Source organism: Macaca thibetana, chromosome 14 (assembly GCF_024542745.1).
Source record: "Macaca thibetana thibetana isolate TM-01 chromosome 14, ASM2454274v1, whole genome shotgun sequence".
In the NCBI taxonomy this organism is placed as follows: Eukaryota; Metazoa; Chordata; class Mammalia; order Primates; family Cercopithecidae; genus Macaca; species Macaca thibetana.
The window spans coordinates 17328346-17346149 of record NC_065591.1 but is presented as its reverse complement, the minus strand read 5'-3'; the positions used below and the strand labels follow the sequence as shown (position 1 = coordinate 17346149).

General features: G+C 44.9%; 1 protein-coding gene across 1 annotated transcript in view; it reads left to right on the top strand.

The window, feature by feature from the left end:
- The window catches only part of PTPRJ (protein tyrosine phosphatase receptor type J), a 189641-nt gene extending 173706 nt beyond the window's left edge, over positions 1-15935 (top strand). The window contains exons 20-25 of the mRNA XM_050758882.1: positions 1411-1484; positions 1595-1729; positions 5809-5928; positions 9669-9829; positions 10580-10715; positions 13417-15935. Coding sequence (XP_050614839.1) covers positions 1411-1484; positions 1595-1729; positions 5809-5928; positions 9669-9829; positions 10580-10715; positions 13417-13575 — 785 coding nt within the window. The 3' untranslated portion in view covers positions 13576-15935. The remainder of the gene's footprint in view (positions 1-1410; positions 1485-1594; positions 1730-5808; positions 5929-9668; positions 9830-10579; positions 10716-13416) is intronic.
- Positions 15936-17804: the final 1869 nt, after the last annotated feature.

Below are 17804 nucleotides of genomic sequence, written 5' to 3'. Positions count from 1 at the left end.
TGTTTTTGAGAATGTCTACATCTTAGTCAACAGGGATAACAGCAAATTGAGTTTAAAATGAGAATTATTTATTACATCAAACCATTAGATGAAATGTAAATACTTCTCCATCGAAAGTTCATCGTGATCTCTCTTTTGGGTGGGGATTAGGGCACAGAGAGGAGCATAAATGGACTGTAGCCATGTTCTGATGTAGCTGAAATTGATAGACTTTGCAGATAATTTTTACATCAGGACATCATCGTCTTTATTTGAAGCTGTGTTTTTCATTCCTGGACTAAAACATTAAGTTCTTTTTAAATTCAGCATTGTTCTTGGGTTCTTTCTCTCCACTTACTTCCCTGTACTTGACAAGGAATATCGGCCCATGTTCTGAGAGAAATGCTTTTAAAACTAGGCTGAGGGTATTGCCCTTCTAAGGGTAATTTGGGATTATCGGCTGCTTCTTGTGAATGTCTGTGGAGATTCTCAGATCTGGAGTGGGAGCTGGGACGTGGGTGTTTGGGTATTGTTTTTATTGGGAAGTCTTTGGGCTGAGACTCAGGTCAGTACTGGACTTAGCATTGTTATGTTATTTTGCCCAGAGGAGGGTGAGGTAGTACAATCAGAGGCAGGGAGACTCGGGTGGTGCTGCTTCTGGCTCAGCCTGACACTCACAGTTCTAAGGTTATTATTTCATCTCTTAGGTTGGGCAAGTTTGTGTGTATGCTTTTGAGATGACAATAATATTTATAAAACATAATTCTGTGTTTTAGATCCTCCTTCTGATAGTAGTCTTATACATTCAATTTATTCTTGAACTTGGTACTCTCTTTTTATAACAACTTGTTTGTATGAGAATAGAGGCTAGAGGCAGAGTAGAAAGGTTAACCTAGGGACTTAACCTGTCCTAGTGGAAGGGGCACTAGATTTAAATTTCGACTGCCCCTCACCAGATATATGGATTTGGAGAAGTCACTTAATCGCTATAACTCTCAGTTTCCTCATCTGTGAAACAGGGCAGAGGCTTATAGGGTGGTTTTGAGGAGTAAATAAAATTGTTTAGCATATTCCCTCATGTGAGCTCATGGTAGACACCTGAGGATGCTAATAGTAACAGGTTCATTTTATGTGAGAAGGCGTCTGGTGTGGTTAAGATCTTGGGCCCTGGTGTCAGGCTGCAGGTTCAAATCCTGGCCATGCCAGTCATTAGCTCTGCTCTGTGATAGTGTGACTGCTCTGTGCCATGGTCACATAGAGTGACCATGAGGATTAAATGAGGTGGTCTATGTGAAATGCCATGCTGTGCATCTTCAAAGACACAAGTCCCAGTGTTGCCATTTTGAATTTCATTTTTTTTTTTCTGTTTTGTGTCCAGCTTTACTAAAACGTTTGCTTATAATGCGGACCTTTTCTCTTTTAATGTCACAGATGATATTTCCCGTGTCAAACTTTCGGTCCAGACCCATTCAACGGACGACTACATCAATGCCAACTACATGCCTGTAAGTTGGGGGATGGTCTCACAGCACTGGACTGTTTGGATGAAATCTTTAGAGCGCTTTGCTTCCTTCTGTTTCTTTGAGGTTGACTATGTGTTGTTTCCTATTTTTAGGGCTACCACTCCAAGAAAGATTTTATTGCCACACAAGGACCTTTACCGAACACTTTGAAAGATTTTTGGCGTATGGTTTGGGAGAAAAATGTATATGCCATCATTATGTTGACCAAATGTGTTGAACAGGGAAGAGTAAGTATGTTTTTTAGTTTTTGAAATTTAAAATTACATTAAATTAATTGCTTTCTTTTGTGGCAGAGGGGTATCTTAAAAACCACTTGTTTCTTTAAAAAAAACCTCAAACATTAGCACTTTATTCTTATAAACCTGTTTTCTTTTTTTCCCCTTAAGAGAAACGTTTAAAAACATGCTTTAAACAATTTTGTCATTATCTTTTTTTGTGTGGGCAAATATCAGTGTCTTCTGATATTTGACATTTATTACGTCGTGGCTGGAGTTAGTAAGCAGGAACGGGTTAGTGCCGTGGAAAAATCTCCCAGGCTTAGTGCAAGATGCTGTTGACGGTGTGGCTCTGTCCTTCATTGGCCCCGTGAACACGGACAAGCCCATCAATGTCTCTAAGCAACCGGTATCTTCATCTGTGAGATGAGGATTTCCATCAGCTCGATGATTTTCAAACTTAGGTTCAGCACTGAGCCCCCCCGGGTTTTTTTTTTTTGAGACAGGGTCTCCTCTGTCAGCCAGGCTGGAGTGCAGTGGTGCGATCATGGCTCACTATAGCTTTGAATTCCTGGGCTGCCTCCCGCTTCAGCCTCCCGGGTAGCTGGGACTACAGGCGGCACCACATGCCTGGATAATTTTTCTTGTTTTTAGTGGAGGCAGGGTCTCACTGTGTTGCCCAGGCTGGTCTCAAACTCCTGACCTCAAGTGACCCTGCTTCCTTGGCCTCCGAAAGTGTTGGGATGATAGGCGTGAGCCATCACACCTGGCCTGGAACCCTTTCTTTAAGCAAAATCTCAGACTTATCCCTGGATAAGCCTCAGCAGCCCCCTCTCTCCTGTAACGCCCTGAAATCCCTCTGCTGCTTCCATCAAAGATTTTATATATATATATATATATATATATATATTTTTTTTTTTTTTTTTTTTGAGATGGAGTCTCACTCTGTCGCCAGGCTGGAGTGCTGTCATGCAATCTTGGCTTTTGCAACCTCTGACTCCCTGGTTCAAGCGATTCTCCTGCCTCAGCCTCCCGAGTAGCTGAGATTACAGGCAGGCACCACCATGTGCAGCTACTTTTTGTATTTTTAGTAGAGACAGGGTTTCACTGTGTTGGCCAGGATGGTCTCGATCTCCTGACCTTGTGGTCCGCCTGCCTCAGCCTCCCAAAGTGCTGGGATTACAGGCGTGAGCCACCATGCCTGGCCAAGATTTTTTATAGTAATAAAATTCTGTATTTCCATAAATTGATGTGAAGAGAACTGAAAAACACATGCTAATCTAAAAAATGCTGTGCCTTAGGAATGGGACTTAATGTTGCTTTATGAGTTGTTTTTTAGTGTAGGTTCATTGTTTGAGGAATAGGAGTCGATTCCTTAAGCCAGTAGATCTCAAACTTTAGCATCCATCAGAATCACCAGGAGGGTGGTTCTACCCTCAGAATTTCTAATTCGGAATTGCATTTCTGCCTGTTTTCAGATGATTCTGCTGCCGTGGCACCAGGGTGCATACTTGGAGTGGTGCTATCCCTGGGATAGTGGGCGCCCATCAGGCATCATTTCTTTTAAAGTTCTATAATTCATTGCAGGCTAGCAGATGTTTATCCAGCCCCTGGTGTAGGTAAGGGCCTGTGCTAGGGGCTGGGGATGGAGGAGGGAAAGATAACAGAGCAGTAAGAGATGACGCCCATCCTCATGTTGCTTGTGATAGAGGGTGGGCTCCTTACCCTCTTGTTGAATCAGGAGAATAGGCTATAGTAGAAATAAAAGCGTTTTTTTGTTTTGTTTTGTTTTGGTTTGGTTTTTTGGAGACAAGAGTCTTGCTCTGTCACCCAGGCTGGAGTGCAGTGGCGTGATCTCGGTAACTGCAAGCTCCGCCTCCTGGGTTCACGCTATTCTCCTGCCTCAGCCTCCTGAGTAGCTGGGACTACAGGCGCCCACCACCACGCCCGGCTAATTTTTTTTGTGTTTTTAGTAGAGATGGGGTTTCGCCGTGTTAGCCAGGATGGTCTCGATCTCCTGACCTTATGATCCACCAGCCTCGGCCTCCCAAAGTGCTGGGATTACAGGCATGAGCCACTACGCCCAGCAAAAGTGTTTTTTAAATGAATGTAGATGGGCCGGGTGTGGTGGCTCATAGCTATAATCCCAGCACTTTGGGAGGCCATGGCGGGCAGACCACCTGAGGTCAGGAGTTTGAGACCAGCCTGGCCAATGTGGTGAAACCCATCTGTACTAAAAATACAAAAATTAGCCAGGCGTCGTAGTGCGTGCCTGTAATCCCAGCTACTTGGGAGGCTGAGGCAGGAGAATGGCTTGAACCCGGGAGGCGGAGGTTGCAGTGAGCCGAGATTGCACCACTGCACTCCAGCCTAGGCAACAGAGCAAGACTCTGTCTCAAAAAAAAAAAAAAAAAAAAAAAAGAATGCAAATGAATTTTTTAATACTGTTGAGCCCAGGGCCTTATACATGAAACATTCTTATACATCTATCTGTTAGACAAACAAAAATGACATAATTACATTAATGGAGAACATGAAGATGAATTTAAATGGTGTCTTGTTCATCTAAAATCAAGACTGAAGTGAGTGTTACTGACCCTGGGTGAATGGGGACGGGAGTGTATTTTCTGCAGTAGGTTCTCCATAAATGTTATTTCTTTCCTGTAACAACCCTGTGAGGTATTACGATTTCATAGATGGGGGAACTGAGCCTTGGAGAGGTTAAGAACTTGCCCACAAGGTAGCAACAAAAACAAAAACACACCTGGTAAGAGGCTGAGCTGAGACTCAACTCCCTGCCAGTGTGAATCCAGATCCTGGGTTGTTTCTTCGGAACCTGGGTCTTTAAAGAAATACAGATCCCGCAGCCAGAGTCCGAATCTCTGGAGGTAGAACCCAGGCATCTGTTTTTAAACATGACAAGGCCAGGCACAGAGGCTCAGGCCTGTAATCTCAGCACTTTGGGAGGCTGAGGTGGGAGGATCACTTGAGGCCAGGAGTTCAAGAGCAGCCCGGGCAACATAGTGAGACCCCCATCTCTACAAAAATACAAAATAGCTGGGTATGGTGGCACATCCCTGTAGTCCAGGCTACTCTGGAGGCTGAGGTGGGAGGATCCCTTGAGCTGGAGAGATTGAGGCTTCAGTGAGCCATGATCGTGCCCTGTACCCCAGCTTGTATGACAGAGTGAGACTGTCTCAAACAAACAAAAAACAAAACCCCAAAACAACTCAGACTTCTCAGGTGAGTCAGATAATCAATTAGCTTTGAAAACTACCAGCAGCAGAGCGCACCTTAGAATGTTGAGAGCGTGTGTGTCTGTGTGTCGTCTTTTGCCAAATGGGGATTCAGATATTCTTGGAGAGCAGGCGTTTCCTGGTTATTTCTGTTCACATCTGTCCACCAACTTTATAGAAATCAAAGACCCCAGAATGATTTAATTTGATTTTCTTTATTGGTGTGTGTATTTGTATTGCAAGCAATGTATATCTGAAAGCCTTGGGAAAAAGTCCTCATTTCTTCCAGCTGTCTGGGGTTATGGGAGAGGATGAGGTCAGTGAACAGTTGTGGAGTGGCGACTCTAGGGGCACAGGGAGCTGGATAGGGACGGTGTCCCAGGTCAAGGACCAGCTGCTGCTCTGCTCTAAATCAGTTTTCATGCTGAAAGCTGGGCCTGGTGTAGGCAGATCTGATTTTTAAAGAGAAAATAAGTCTGGATTTTTATGAGGAATTTTAAGAGTTAGCAAGAATTGTAAATTAAAATAAGAAAAACAATTCTGACAGGCGCTGTGGTGTGCCCATAGACCCAGCTACTCGGGAGGCTGAGGCATGAGGATTGCTTGAGTGCAGGAATTGGAGGCAGTAGTGTGCCATGATCTCATTTGTGAATAGCCACTGCACTCCAGCCTGGGCAGCATAGTGAGACCCTGTCTCTAAAAAATAAAACAATTCGAAGAGTCAAACAAAACCCAACTAGAAGGTCTGATTCCGTCTCTGATGCCAGTTTTCAATAGCTAGTCTCCCTTGTGAGGTTTTAGTGATGGCAGATGGCACGATCTGAGTCTTCTTATAAAAATGCAATTTTGTTCTAGACCAAATGTGAGGAGTATTGGCCCTCCAAGCAGGCTCAGGACTATGGAGACATAACTGTGGCAATGACATCAGAAATTGTTCTCCCGGAATGGACCATCAGAGATTTCACAGTGAAAAATGTAAGTAAGAAGTCAGGATCAGTCGAGCTCATGTAATTACTATATGTTAATTTGGGGGTGATATGTTTTAGGTTGATATTAACTCATATGTTTTCCTATGCAGTGAGAAATGTTTTGCTTCCTTCCTTTCAGAACAGAACAATCCATATGCATGTATACTCCAAGGCAACCCCTTGACTTTTCTGGGAAATTTACTTTCTTGGGAATTTCCTAAGTTATTGCTGAATAAAATGAATCTTAAGAGCATGGCTCTGCATCAGGAGCTCTTTCCTTTCTTTCCACTTCCAGGTGACTTGCTCATAGATTTTATAGAACAAACCGTAGCCTTTTGGATTATTTGGTTAGAAATATGGCATCAGGAGCGGCTACTTGCTCTTAGGAGTAATTGATAACAGTTACATTAATAGGATTCCAGGGCTTATGCACATGGCCTCCCTTCCCCTCAAAATTTACAAAAGCCAATCCAATTAAATTGTGCAGGCATTCCAGGAAGTCAAGTTTATGTGCCTTTTTCCTTTTACAAGGATGCTTTGAAAATAGAGGCAGTGCTATGAAGCAGCGTTGGTATCTGTTGATGGGTGTGTGCATTGGCGTAACTCTTTGCTGTTTATATCACAGGCCTAAAAATGTCTGTTCTCTTTGATTTGCTGGCTCGAAGTCTGAGACTATCCTAAGGAAATAATCTGAAATGCAACAAAAGGCTTATTCAGAAAGACGAGTCTCAGCATTATTTATAATAGAGAAAAACTCTGGAAACCATGCAGACATCTAGCTTTTGTAGAATGGATAACTCAACTATGACTCGCCTGCTTATAATATCATTATTCAGCTATTAGAAATGATGGGCCAGGCGTGCTGGTTCATGCCTGTGAGGCTGAGGTGGGAGGATCGCTTGAGCTCAGGTTGGAGACCAGCTTGGGCAACATGCTGAAACCCCGTCTCTACAAAAACAAAGCAAAACAAAACCCGAAAATTAGTCAGGTGTGCTGGCATACACCTGTAGTCCCAGCTACTCGGAAGGCTGAGGTAGGAGGATGGCTTGAGCCCAGGAGGTCGAGGCTGCAGTGATTGTGCCCGCTGTGCTCCAGCCTGGGTGACAAAGCAAGACCTTGTCTCAAAAAAAAAAAAAAATAAATAAATAAATAAAAGAAGAAAGAAAAAAAAAGAAAAATAATGGATGGGTAGACTATATAATTACCATGGGGACATGGTAGGATGTAATGTAAGAGAAACATTCTAGGAGATGAAAATTTATGCATATTATGAGTAGTGCATAAAAGGAAAGCTGGAAAGTAGATTCATTGGAGTTGAATCTTGAATATTTTGGGTGCGTTTTGGGGTTGATGGGTTAGGGTCTAGTTTATGAGATTATTCTTGAAGATTCCATAAGTCATGGATAAAGTATAGTATATTAAGTACTAATTCTTTACTAATTGCTGTGTCTCAAAGGGTCTGGCCTCAATATTTCAGTTCCTCCTCTGGAGATGCCATCAAAGCTGTTACCATTCACTGATCTGGCCACCTAAATAATGCAGCTCACAGTAGTAGAAAAATGTCGTGCTTATTCCTTCCCTCCCCCTCCCCTCCCCTCCCCTCCCCTCCCCCCTCCCCCCCCCCCCCCCCTCCCCTCCCCCTCCCCCTCCCCTCCCCCCTCCCCCTCCCCCCCCCTCCCCCCTCCCCCCCCCCTCCCCCCCTCCCCCCCCCCCCTCCCCCTCCCCCTCCCCCCCCCCTCCCCCCCCCCTCCCCCTCCCCCCTCCCCCTCCCCCTCCCCCCTCCCCCCCTCCCCTCCCCCTCCCCCCCCCCCCCCTCCCCCTCCCCTCCCCCCCTCCCCTCCCCCCTCCCCCTCCCCCCTCCCCTCCCCCTCCCCCTCCCCTCCCCCCCCCCTCCCCCTCCCCCCTCCCCCTCCCCCTCCCCCTCCCCTCCCCCTCCCCCTCCCCCTCCCCTTCCCCTTCCCCTTCCAGAGTCTCGCTCTGTCATCCAGGCTGGAGTGCAGTAGCGTGATCTCAGCTCACTACAAACTCCGCCTCCCGGGTCCAAATAATTCCCCTGCCTCAGCCTCCTGCGTAGCTGGGACTACAGGCACCTGCCACCACACCCAGCTAATTTTTTTTTGAATTCTTAGTAGAGACGGGGTTTCACCATATTGGCCAGGCTGGTCTTGAACTCCTGACCTTGTGATCTGCCTGCCTCGGCCTCCCAGAGTGTTAGGATTACAGGCGTGAGTCACCGTGCTCGGCCTCTCATGCTTATTTCTATAGATTTTGCTCATTTGAACGGACTGGCTTCTCCTTGGTTGCCTCCGCTGCTTGGGGCTTACCTTTGTGGAGGGGCATTTTGGGTGGAGTCGTCCACATCATTTTTTAAAATTGCTATTACTATGATGATTATTTTTTATTAACTAAACTCCAGACTTTATTCCGATTTCATGTTTTTCCACTAAAGCCTTCTTTTGTTCCAGGAGCTGATCCAGGACACCATATGGCATTTAGTACCATGTTATTTTTTAATTATACAAAATGCATGAATACATTTTCCTTTAGAAAACTGAGAACATTACAGAGCTAATGGTTTCCTTTGACTACCACCCCTAACCCGAGCCCCTTCGGCCCTCCACGAAGATAATGCTAAGTATAACCCTCCGCACTTCCCCCTCTTCCTCTCCCCCTCCTTCTCCCCTTCCCCACTCCCACTCCCTTTCCCCTCCCCTCTCCCTCTCCCTCCTTTTTTCTTCCCCTTCCCCCACCTCCATCTCTCACAGCTGGTTTCTGACTTCGGATCAGTACTTCTGGTTACATTTGTGAATGTTAACTTTATCTGTGATGAGGTCTTCTAGCACCTCTCCCCTCACTCTATCTTTGTTTCCTGCTGTTTTCCAAAATTTGAATACTGCAGATTTATTGTTCTTATCATGAATATACATTTGAAAAAAATGAGTGTCAAAGGGCACCTGTCATAAAGGAGATGGAAATGCCTGCAGCGCGGATGTAGGTCACATGGGTATGGTCATTCCCTGGTATGGGCATAACGAGTACAGCTGAGTCAGGGACAGGACCCGCCCCAGCTGTGGTGGGCTTCTGGGCTTCAAGGTATATGCTTTGGAGTGAGGTAGGGAACCAGTCTGTGTAATAATGAGCTCTATTGTCTTTCAGATGTTGAAATGGATGGTTTTTTGGGGGAGTCCTTTCTCAGCTCTCTCCAATTCTAAATACTTGCATGGTGCTTGCCAGTGACCTGTCACTTTATTCGCTTCTCTAGGGGGCATAGTGAATTATGAGGCCATTCTTGCCCAGAAGGCACTGATTATCATGGTGTATTTGAGTAAATTATTTTTGGTTTTATGGTCAGTGGCATTCCCAGGGGGGCTCGGGGATGGGGCTCATGAAGTTCTAAGGAGGTGAGTTCATTATTGACAGGCAGCTGTGTCAGGAAGGGAAGGATCTGAACGCAGAACTGGAGGATAAGGGACTTCCGTTGCATCTAAAATCAGTGTCAGGGAAATGACTTCACTTCTATGAATCGCTGCTGCCTTATCTTTAAACGGGGATAATAAACTCTCCTTCTTGGGCATATTGTGAGGGTTTGATGAGCAAGCACTTTATCAGCTGCGTGCAAATGTGAAGTTTCATTTTTAGTCATTACAACTCCCGGTTACTACTCAGGCTGTGCTTGATTTCCCCTGCCTTTTTGATGTTGTTAGGCGGCCTTTCTGTCTGGATCTAACTCATTTTCTGGGCTTTTAGATCCAGACAAGTGAGAGTCACCCTCTGAGACAGTTCCATTTCACCTCCTGGCCAGACCACGGTGTTCCGGACACCACTGACCTGCTCATCAACTTCCGGTACCTCGTTCGTGACTACATGAAGCAGAGTCCTCCCGAATCGCCGATTCTGGTGCATTGCAGGTATGCAGATGGCACGTCATGTGTGACAGATTTCCAATGTTATTATATATTTATCAGCACTTTACATAAGCAAAGCCTAAGAGGGAATGTAATAGGCATTTACGAATTCAGGAAAGGGTTTGGATAAGCAACCATGGAATTACTCCCTAAACCCTGAACTTCCAAAACAGGGGTTGGCAAACTGTAACCCATGGATCAAATCTGGTCAGCTGCTGTTTTTGTAAACAACATTTTCTAGGAACACAGCATGCCCATTTATTTGTATATTGTTTATGGTTGCTTTTCTGCTACAACGGCAGAAAGAGGTTTGCAGAGCTTAAGATGTTTACTCTCTGGCCCTTTACTGAAAAAGTTTGCCAGCGCCTAACAAGAAGTTAGTTTTGAAGCTAAAGGAATTAATTTAGGACAGAAGACAGGAGGGGCTCCGTTGCCCAGTGGGGAATAAATAGATGAAACATGCCATCCTAGGTTATGGTGGCAACTTGAATGGGACTGAGATTGAAGAAGCTCGAGCAAGGGGTTGTATATGTGGCATTTGACTCAAATGTGAGTTTGGGACTTAGGCCCCAGTCCCAAGCTAGTGCTGTCTGACTTGCTGAGGCTTCAACTGAGCAAATGTGTATTGATCCTGCACATTGCCCTCAAAGTGTGACAGTGAAGGAAAGCAAGACGTATGTACAAATGAGGAACTCTAAGAGGCTTGCAGTTGAGGAAACCCACTGTAATAGGCTTATTTCTCTTTTCTCTCAGTGCTGGGGTCGGAAGGACGGGCACTTTCATTGCCATTGATCGTCTCATCTACCAGATAGAGAATGAGAACACCGTGGATGTATATGGGATTGTGTATGACCTTCGAATGCATAGGCCTTTAATGGTGCAGACAGAGGTGAGGTCAAGATCTGTATTTGGCATTCCACCCTTCCCCTCTTTTTTGGTTTTGAGATGGAGTCTCGCTCTGTCGCCCAGGCTGGAGTGCAGTGACGTGATCTCGTCTCACTGCAACCTCTGCCTCCTGGGTTCAAGCGATTCTCCTGCCTCCGCCTCCCAAGTAGCTGGGATTTCAGGCACGCACACCATGCCCAGCTATATTTTTGTATTTTTAGTAGAGATGGGGTTTCTCCATGTTGGCCAGGGTGGTCTCGAACTCCTGACCTCAAGTGATCTGCCTGCCTTAGCCTCCCGAAGTGCTGGAATTACAGGCGTGAGCCACTGCGCCTGGCCCTTCCCCTCCATTTTTAAAAGGTTGCATTGTATCATGCACTCGTGTTAAAATATGTCACCCTTCCAGATCTTTCTGGCTCTTGGCTGTGAACTAACATTGGATTTCTTTGCAGACTCTAAGCTGACTCGGAATTAAGTTACCCAGTACAAGTGACATAGTAGTACTGATGTCAGTAATGGAACTACAATCTGAGATGGTGTCAGGATTCTTTACCTTGCTGCCTCTGACTCATTAAATAATCTTGGGACATCTTTGAACTTTGGCTTCTGGGTTTTAAAATCATAAAACTGGTATTTTCCATTCTTTGTTTCTAAGAAGGTCTGACCATCTTTAAAATAAGCTAATGAAACAAACTCATCAAACATTAATGATGTGACATATAATGCCACTTAAATGTTAATACAGCAATTTATCCTCACTCAGACTTATACATTTTAAAGAATATTAATTATCATAGCTACAGAAGGGTGGCTGACCAGTAAAGAAAAGGAATGCTTAATATCTACGGTATAATTTCTGTACTACTGTTGGATTTGGTTTTACCCAAAATGTTACTGAGAAGCAGTGTTTTTGAGGCATGTTTTCAACAGAGAACATATTGCAAAGTTGCTTTCCTCAAAGGGGTGAATGTTCCTTGACCAGGATGAGAGCAGAATATTAATTTTGTATCAGGCTATCGTCCTGTACCGATTTAGAACTCTATGAATATATGCTGTGTTTTTGAGTCTAGCAGGGAATGTTCTATATGCCTGGGTACATTGTGTGCTCTGGGGTGAGCTTGATGGTTGTTGTGGAAAGAGTGAAATTCACCTCCTGTGTTGGTCAAAGGAGAGATTGTCTTTTTTCTGCTATGATTATATAAAGTAGTATTTCTCAATCTTTTATCCTTTTTTGAGAAACACAGAACTCTTATCCCTGCTACTAGAGTCTAATCTTTTTTATATTTTCAAAACAATACTTATTCATATGAAAGCATTTGACAATATATTTCTCTCTCTCTCTCTCTCTCTTTTTATTTTTATTTTTGAGACGGATTCTTGCTCTGTCACTGGGCTGGAGTGCAGTGGTGTGATCTTGGCTCACTGCAACCTCTGCCTCGTGGGTTCAAGCGATTCCCCTGCTTTAACCTCCCAAGTGGCTGGGACTACAGGCACGTGCCACCACACCTGGCTAATTTTTTTTGTATTTTAGTAGAGACGGGGTTTCACCATGTTGGCCAGGCTGGTCTTGATCTCCTGACCTCGTGATCCGCCTTCCTCGGCCTCCCAAAGTGCTGGGATTATAGGCGTGAGCCACTGTGCTCGGCCTCAATATATTTTTCTCTTACTTTTCCTTTCCCAGTCCTGCTTCCTGGAGGTAGCCAATGTTTATAGTTTGGTGTCCATCTTTATAAGACTCTTTATGTACATCTGTAAACACATACACACACACACACACACAGAGTACTTTGAAAAAATTGGATCCGGTTTTTTTTTTTTTTTTTTTTTTTTTTTTGAGATGGAGTCTCGCTCTGTCACCCAGGCTGGAGTGCAGTGGCACCATCTCGGCTCACTGTAACCTCCACCTCCTGGGTTCCAGCGATTCTCGTGCCTCAGCCTCCTGAGTAGCTGGGATTACAGGCATGTACCACCATGCCCAGCAAATTTTTGTATTTTTAGTAGAGACGGGATTTCACCATGTTGCCCAGGCTGATCTCGAACTCCTAACCTGAGCCGATCTACCTGCCTCGGCCTCCCAAAGTGCTGGGATTACGGGCATGAGCCACCACGCCTGGCCAGATCCTGTTTTATATATGTTGCTTCTCTGTGTTTTTTTTCCTCCTCTTACAGTATCATGGATATTTTTCTCTGTCAGCTTATACCCCCATTTCCCCTTTTTTTCATCACTACCCGGAGATTCTGATATACTTGCCTGAAGGGTAGTCCTCGTCCAGCTCCACCTGATCATCTCCTTTTAACCTCGCTTCTCGGTTGGGCATAACAGTTGATTCTTACCCTGCACGGCCTCACTAGCCAAGGCCATCTTGTTGGACATTTGATTGTTCGAATGTGTGTGTGCCTTCTTTCCTCTACATTTCCTCCTTTCGTTGCCCTTCCCCGAGACTGTGGCATTTCTCCTTGGGGAGGGGAGGTGTGGTGTGTGCTCTTCTGGTTGAGAATCTTCGACGATGGACATCTTGCTTCTGTGATTTCAGATTTCACTGCAGTGCTGTTACGTCTCGAAACACGTTCACCTGAACCGTTTGCTGTTGGGTGGATGGGGTTTGGGAGTGGGGCCGGGGAATTACCTGTTTGAAAATAATTTTGGGTGCTCATTTCTGGGACCCGTGTTCATTTTCTGTCTCTCTCTTTCCTTTTTCTATCAGGACCAGTATGTTTTCCTCAATCAGTGTGTTTTGGATATTGTCAGATCCCAGAAAGACTCCAAAGTAGATCTCATCTACCAGAACACAACTGCAATGACAATCTATGAAAACCTGGCACCCGTGACCACATTCGGAAAGACCAATGGTTACATCGCCTAATTCCAAAGGAGAAACCTTTCTGGAGTGAACCAGACCGTCGCACCCACAGCGAAGGCACAGGCCCCGATGTCGACATGTTTTTATATGTCTAATATCTTAATTCTTTGTTCTGTTTTGTGAGAACTAATTTTGAGGGCATGAAGCTGCATGTGACAGATGACAAATTGGGGCTGTCGGGGGCTGTGGATGGGTGGGGAGCAAATCACCTGCATTCCTGATGACCAATGGGATGAGGTCACTTTTCTTTTTTTTTTTTTTTTCCCCCCTTGAGGATTGTGGAAAACCAGGAAAAGGGAGCTATGATTTTTTTTCCAAAACAATTTCTTTTTTAAAAAAGACTATTTTATATGGTTCACATGCTAAAGCCAGGATTGTGTTGGGTTGAATATATTTTAAGTATCAGAGGTCTATTTTTACCTACTGTATCTTGGAATCTAGCCGATGGAAAATACCTAATTGTGGATGATGGTTGCGCAGGGAGGGGTACGTGGCGCCTCTTCCGAATGGGTTTTCTATTTGAACATGTGCCTTTTCTGAATTATGCTTCCACAGGCAAAACTCAGTAGAGATCTATATTTTTGTACTGAATCTCATAATTGGAATATACGGAATATTTAAACAGTAGTTTAGCATCAGAGGTTTGCCTCCTCCGTAACATTTCTGTTCTCATTTGATCAGGGGAGGCCTCTTTGCCCTGACCCCACGTCCCCTGCCCCCTGTACATTTGTGCTCCATTTTTTCTTCCTTTTTCCCTCCCAGTTTTCTCCAAAGACTCTTCTGTTGGCAACATTTTGAGCCCATTGGTTGGGTGAGAATGGCAACTCAAATATCACCTTGAGAATTTCTGTGGGTGGGAATGGGAGAAGCAGAGGAATCCTACAGTGACAGAAATCCTTTTCCTGTCCCTGTATTATCCTTTTTCTCATGTCTGTATTTGGTATGAAGGATTATTTAAAGGTGCAATATGTGACTTAGTGATTCATGATGTTCTAGGTTTTTAGTAACGTTTTACTCAGGTTGGCATTTTAAGTGTCTGTGTCCGTGTGTATGTGTGTGTGTATGTTCAGAAGCGTGGCAATCTGTGAACACTTCAGCGTGAATTCAGCATCAGATTAATCCCTCCTTCCCCGAAGTCCACTGGCTTTTGTCTCTCTCTGCCGTGACACATATCGGAATCTACTGTGTATATATATATATACTAAGCTCTCAAAAACAGTCATTCCTATGAATTGAGGTGTACAAAGTTTGAATTTGTATCAAAGATGTAATTATTATTTTTAAAACCTCTTTTCACTATACTGCTGCTGTAATTACTTTGATTTTTAAAATGTAGATTAATTTTTTTTTTTTTTTTTGCTTCAGGTGTGTGTCCACCAAGAATTTCAGAATTTATGTGGATTTATTTTATTGGTACATAATCTGTAAACTTCTTAAGGCATTAACATGAAAAGATTTTTGTCTTCTTTTTTATTTTATATTGTGGCTCAGGTTATATTTTGAAGAAGTTTTGAGTTTAACCTCCAATAGGCAATGAAGTTGACAAGGTTTTATGAAGGAATAACCAAGTCCCTGGAGTCCTGTGGCTGTTTCCACAGTAATGCGTCCTGCTGTCAACAGGACGGGTGTGTTCTGTTGAGAATGGGAGCGGGCTCTTCCAGCCTCCTGGTCCCTCCTGACTCTGCCACGCCCCTCACCTCACTGGCACTTTGATAACTGACTGGACGTGTTAATGGGTCTCTTAGGGTTCTAAAGGTTGAACCGCACTTTTTAACGCCCTGGCTGTAGTTCAGAGGGTTAGTGCTGTATGCCTTTTATTTCCCTTTCCCTTTGAGGTACTGAAAGGATGAAAAGATGGTGTCGTGTTTTGGGAAGAATCTTACTTCTCAAATGGAAATTGCACTTTTTGCTGAATCCTTTGCATTTTTTTTTTTGGTAGTAAGCAGTTCATTGAGTATCAGGTCCTCAAAGGAATGAGTTAGCTAGGCTAGGGCGGGCCCTCTTGACCTAACTTCAGAGGGGGCCTTGGCTCAGTAGGTGTGAATCAGGGAAGCCACGCTGTCCTCTGGGCGTTGCATGAAGCTGGGCGTGGGCAGATTCCTCCCACACCTTCACACCGGCCTGCCTCCAACTCATGCAGATCTCGGAGCAGTCGGTACTTCATTCATAGGTCCCTGTTCAGGCAGCAGTTCTGTGGGCTGTGGTCCTCTCCCCTCCAATGTGTCTGAAACCATTGTGATGGCTGGCAAATCCCAGGTAGCTCCTGAGCTCTGCTCTGCCCACATCACTGCCACCGGGAAGTCAGAGGAAGGGACTTGTTGCTAAAAAATCCTTTAAAAGATTAAATCCTTTAAAAGATTAAAGCAACATAATTGTAAACACATTGTATAAAAATGCAAAACACAGTAACCCTCTTTCCTTCCGCCTGGTGTGGGCTTGGGAAATGGGCAAGCGGCCCCAGCGATCACGGGAGGAACTCTTGCGGTGGAGCGGTCTGGGATTCCAAATGGGCAGGTCACACGAAGGTCACGATGCTTCTCTGCATCCTGAAAAGGGCTGGGGACAGGGCCAGTGGGGGTGGTAAGGGTATTTATAGCACAGTGCTTGAAAAGGGAAGATTCATGTGTAACTATAAAGGACACACAGGCTGGGGGTTGGTCAGAGGCAAGAGGAGGGTGCCTCCGAGCTGCCTCAACCCCTCCCAGGAACAATGAGCTCAAATTGGAAGAGTCCAATGGAATCGGGGGGATGGTGTGAGCACCCCTGCTCAGTCTTTGACAGTTGCATACAGAAAAGCAGCTGGTGTGGGTTTCGGTGTCAATGGAAGGGCCAAAGATGGGTGGCCGGCTCGTTTGGGGGATTCGGGCCATTGATAGCATCTCCCGGAAACCACCACTTCTTGCCTCCGAAGTCGAATCTAGTGATGATCTCGGCACCAGCAGGAAATGACATTTGGTGTCTGCCCACCGCGGCCATACTGTGACCTCCAGCCAGAGTTCCGCCGAATTGACTCCACTGGATTTGTGCTTTCTTGAGTCAGAGGCTCCCTGGGGTTAGGGATGGAGGGGCGGGGTCAGCGTTGCAGCGGATCGCGTTTGTTTTTCATCTGGGATGAAAAAGCCTGGTTCTCTTGAAATGCTTGATTGTACTTACTGAGCTAAACAAGCCTCGGTGACTGTGGTTGATTTGCCTCAAAAGTCTTAAGTTCTGGGTTTGCAGACTACTGTGTAGCAGCTGTGTGTTTAACATACTGTAGCTTTTTCTCCCTTGGGGGCACATATGAATAGGATGTGTTGATGTGGACTCTAAACTGTAATTTTCTTGTAACTATTTTGGAATGATGCATATTTCTAATGTTTGTTATACTTGTACAGAGTATTGCTGTTGGTTGCTTTTTTTTTTTTAAGGAAAAAATGGCCTGAAAACATTTTTTTAAAGACTTACAAATACCAAATATAAAAAAAGTCAATGCATTATGCCTTTGCTTCTTTCTTTCTTCTTCTTTTTTTTTTTTTCCTTCTTACAATGTACCAAGCAGTTTACTGGCCTGCATTTTACTTGGGCATCCTTAACAAAAACATTTCTCTTTGGGATTTCCAGATTGTTTTAGTTTTCTAGGGCTGTTGGAACAAGTACCACCAACTGGTAGTTTAAACAACAGAGATTTTCTTCCTACAATTTTGGTGGCTGAGATCCAGGTGTGGGTAGGGTTGGTCTCCTATGAGGCCTTTTTTTTTTTTTTTTTTTTTTTTTTTTTTTGGAGACAGAGTCTCACTCTGTTGCCCAGAGTGAGTGCAGAGTCATGATCTTGGCTCACTGCAACCTCCGCCTCCCGGGTTCAAGCGATTCTCCTGCCCCACCCTCCAGGGGCCTCTCTTTTTGGCTTACAGATGGCTGTCTTCTCCCCGTGCCTTCACATGGTCTTCCCTCTGCATGTCTGTGTCCTAATCTCCTCCTTTTTTTTTTTTTTTTTTGAGATGGAGTCTTGTTCTGTTGTCCAGGCTGGAGTGCAGTGGCACGATCTCAGCTCACTGCAACCTCTGCCTCCTGGGCTCAAGCGATTCTCCCGCCTCAGCCTCCCGAGTAGCTGGGACTATGGGTGCCCATCACCACGCTCAGCTAATTTTTTTGTATTTTTAATAGAGGTGGGGTTTCACCATGTTGGTCAGGCTGGTGTCGAACTCCTGACCTCGTGATCCGCCTGCCTTGTCCTCCCAAAGTGCTGGGATTAC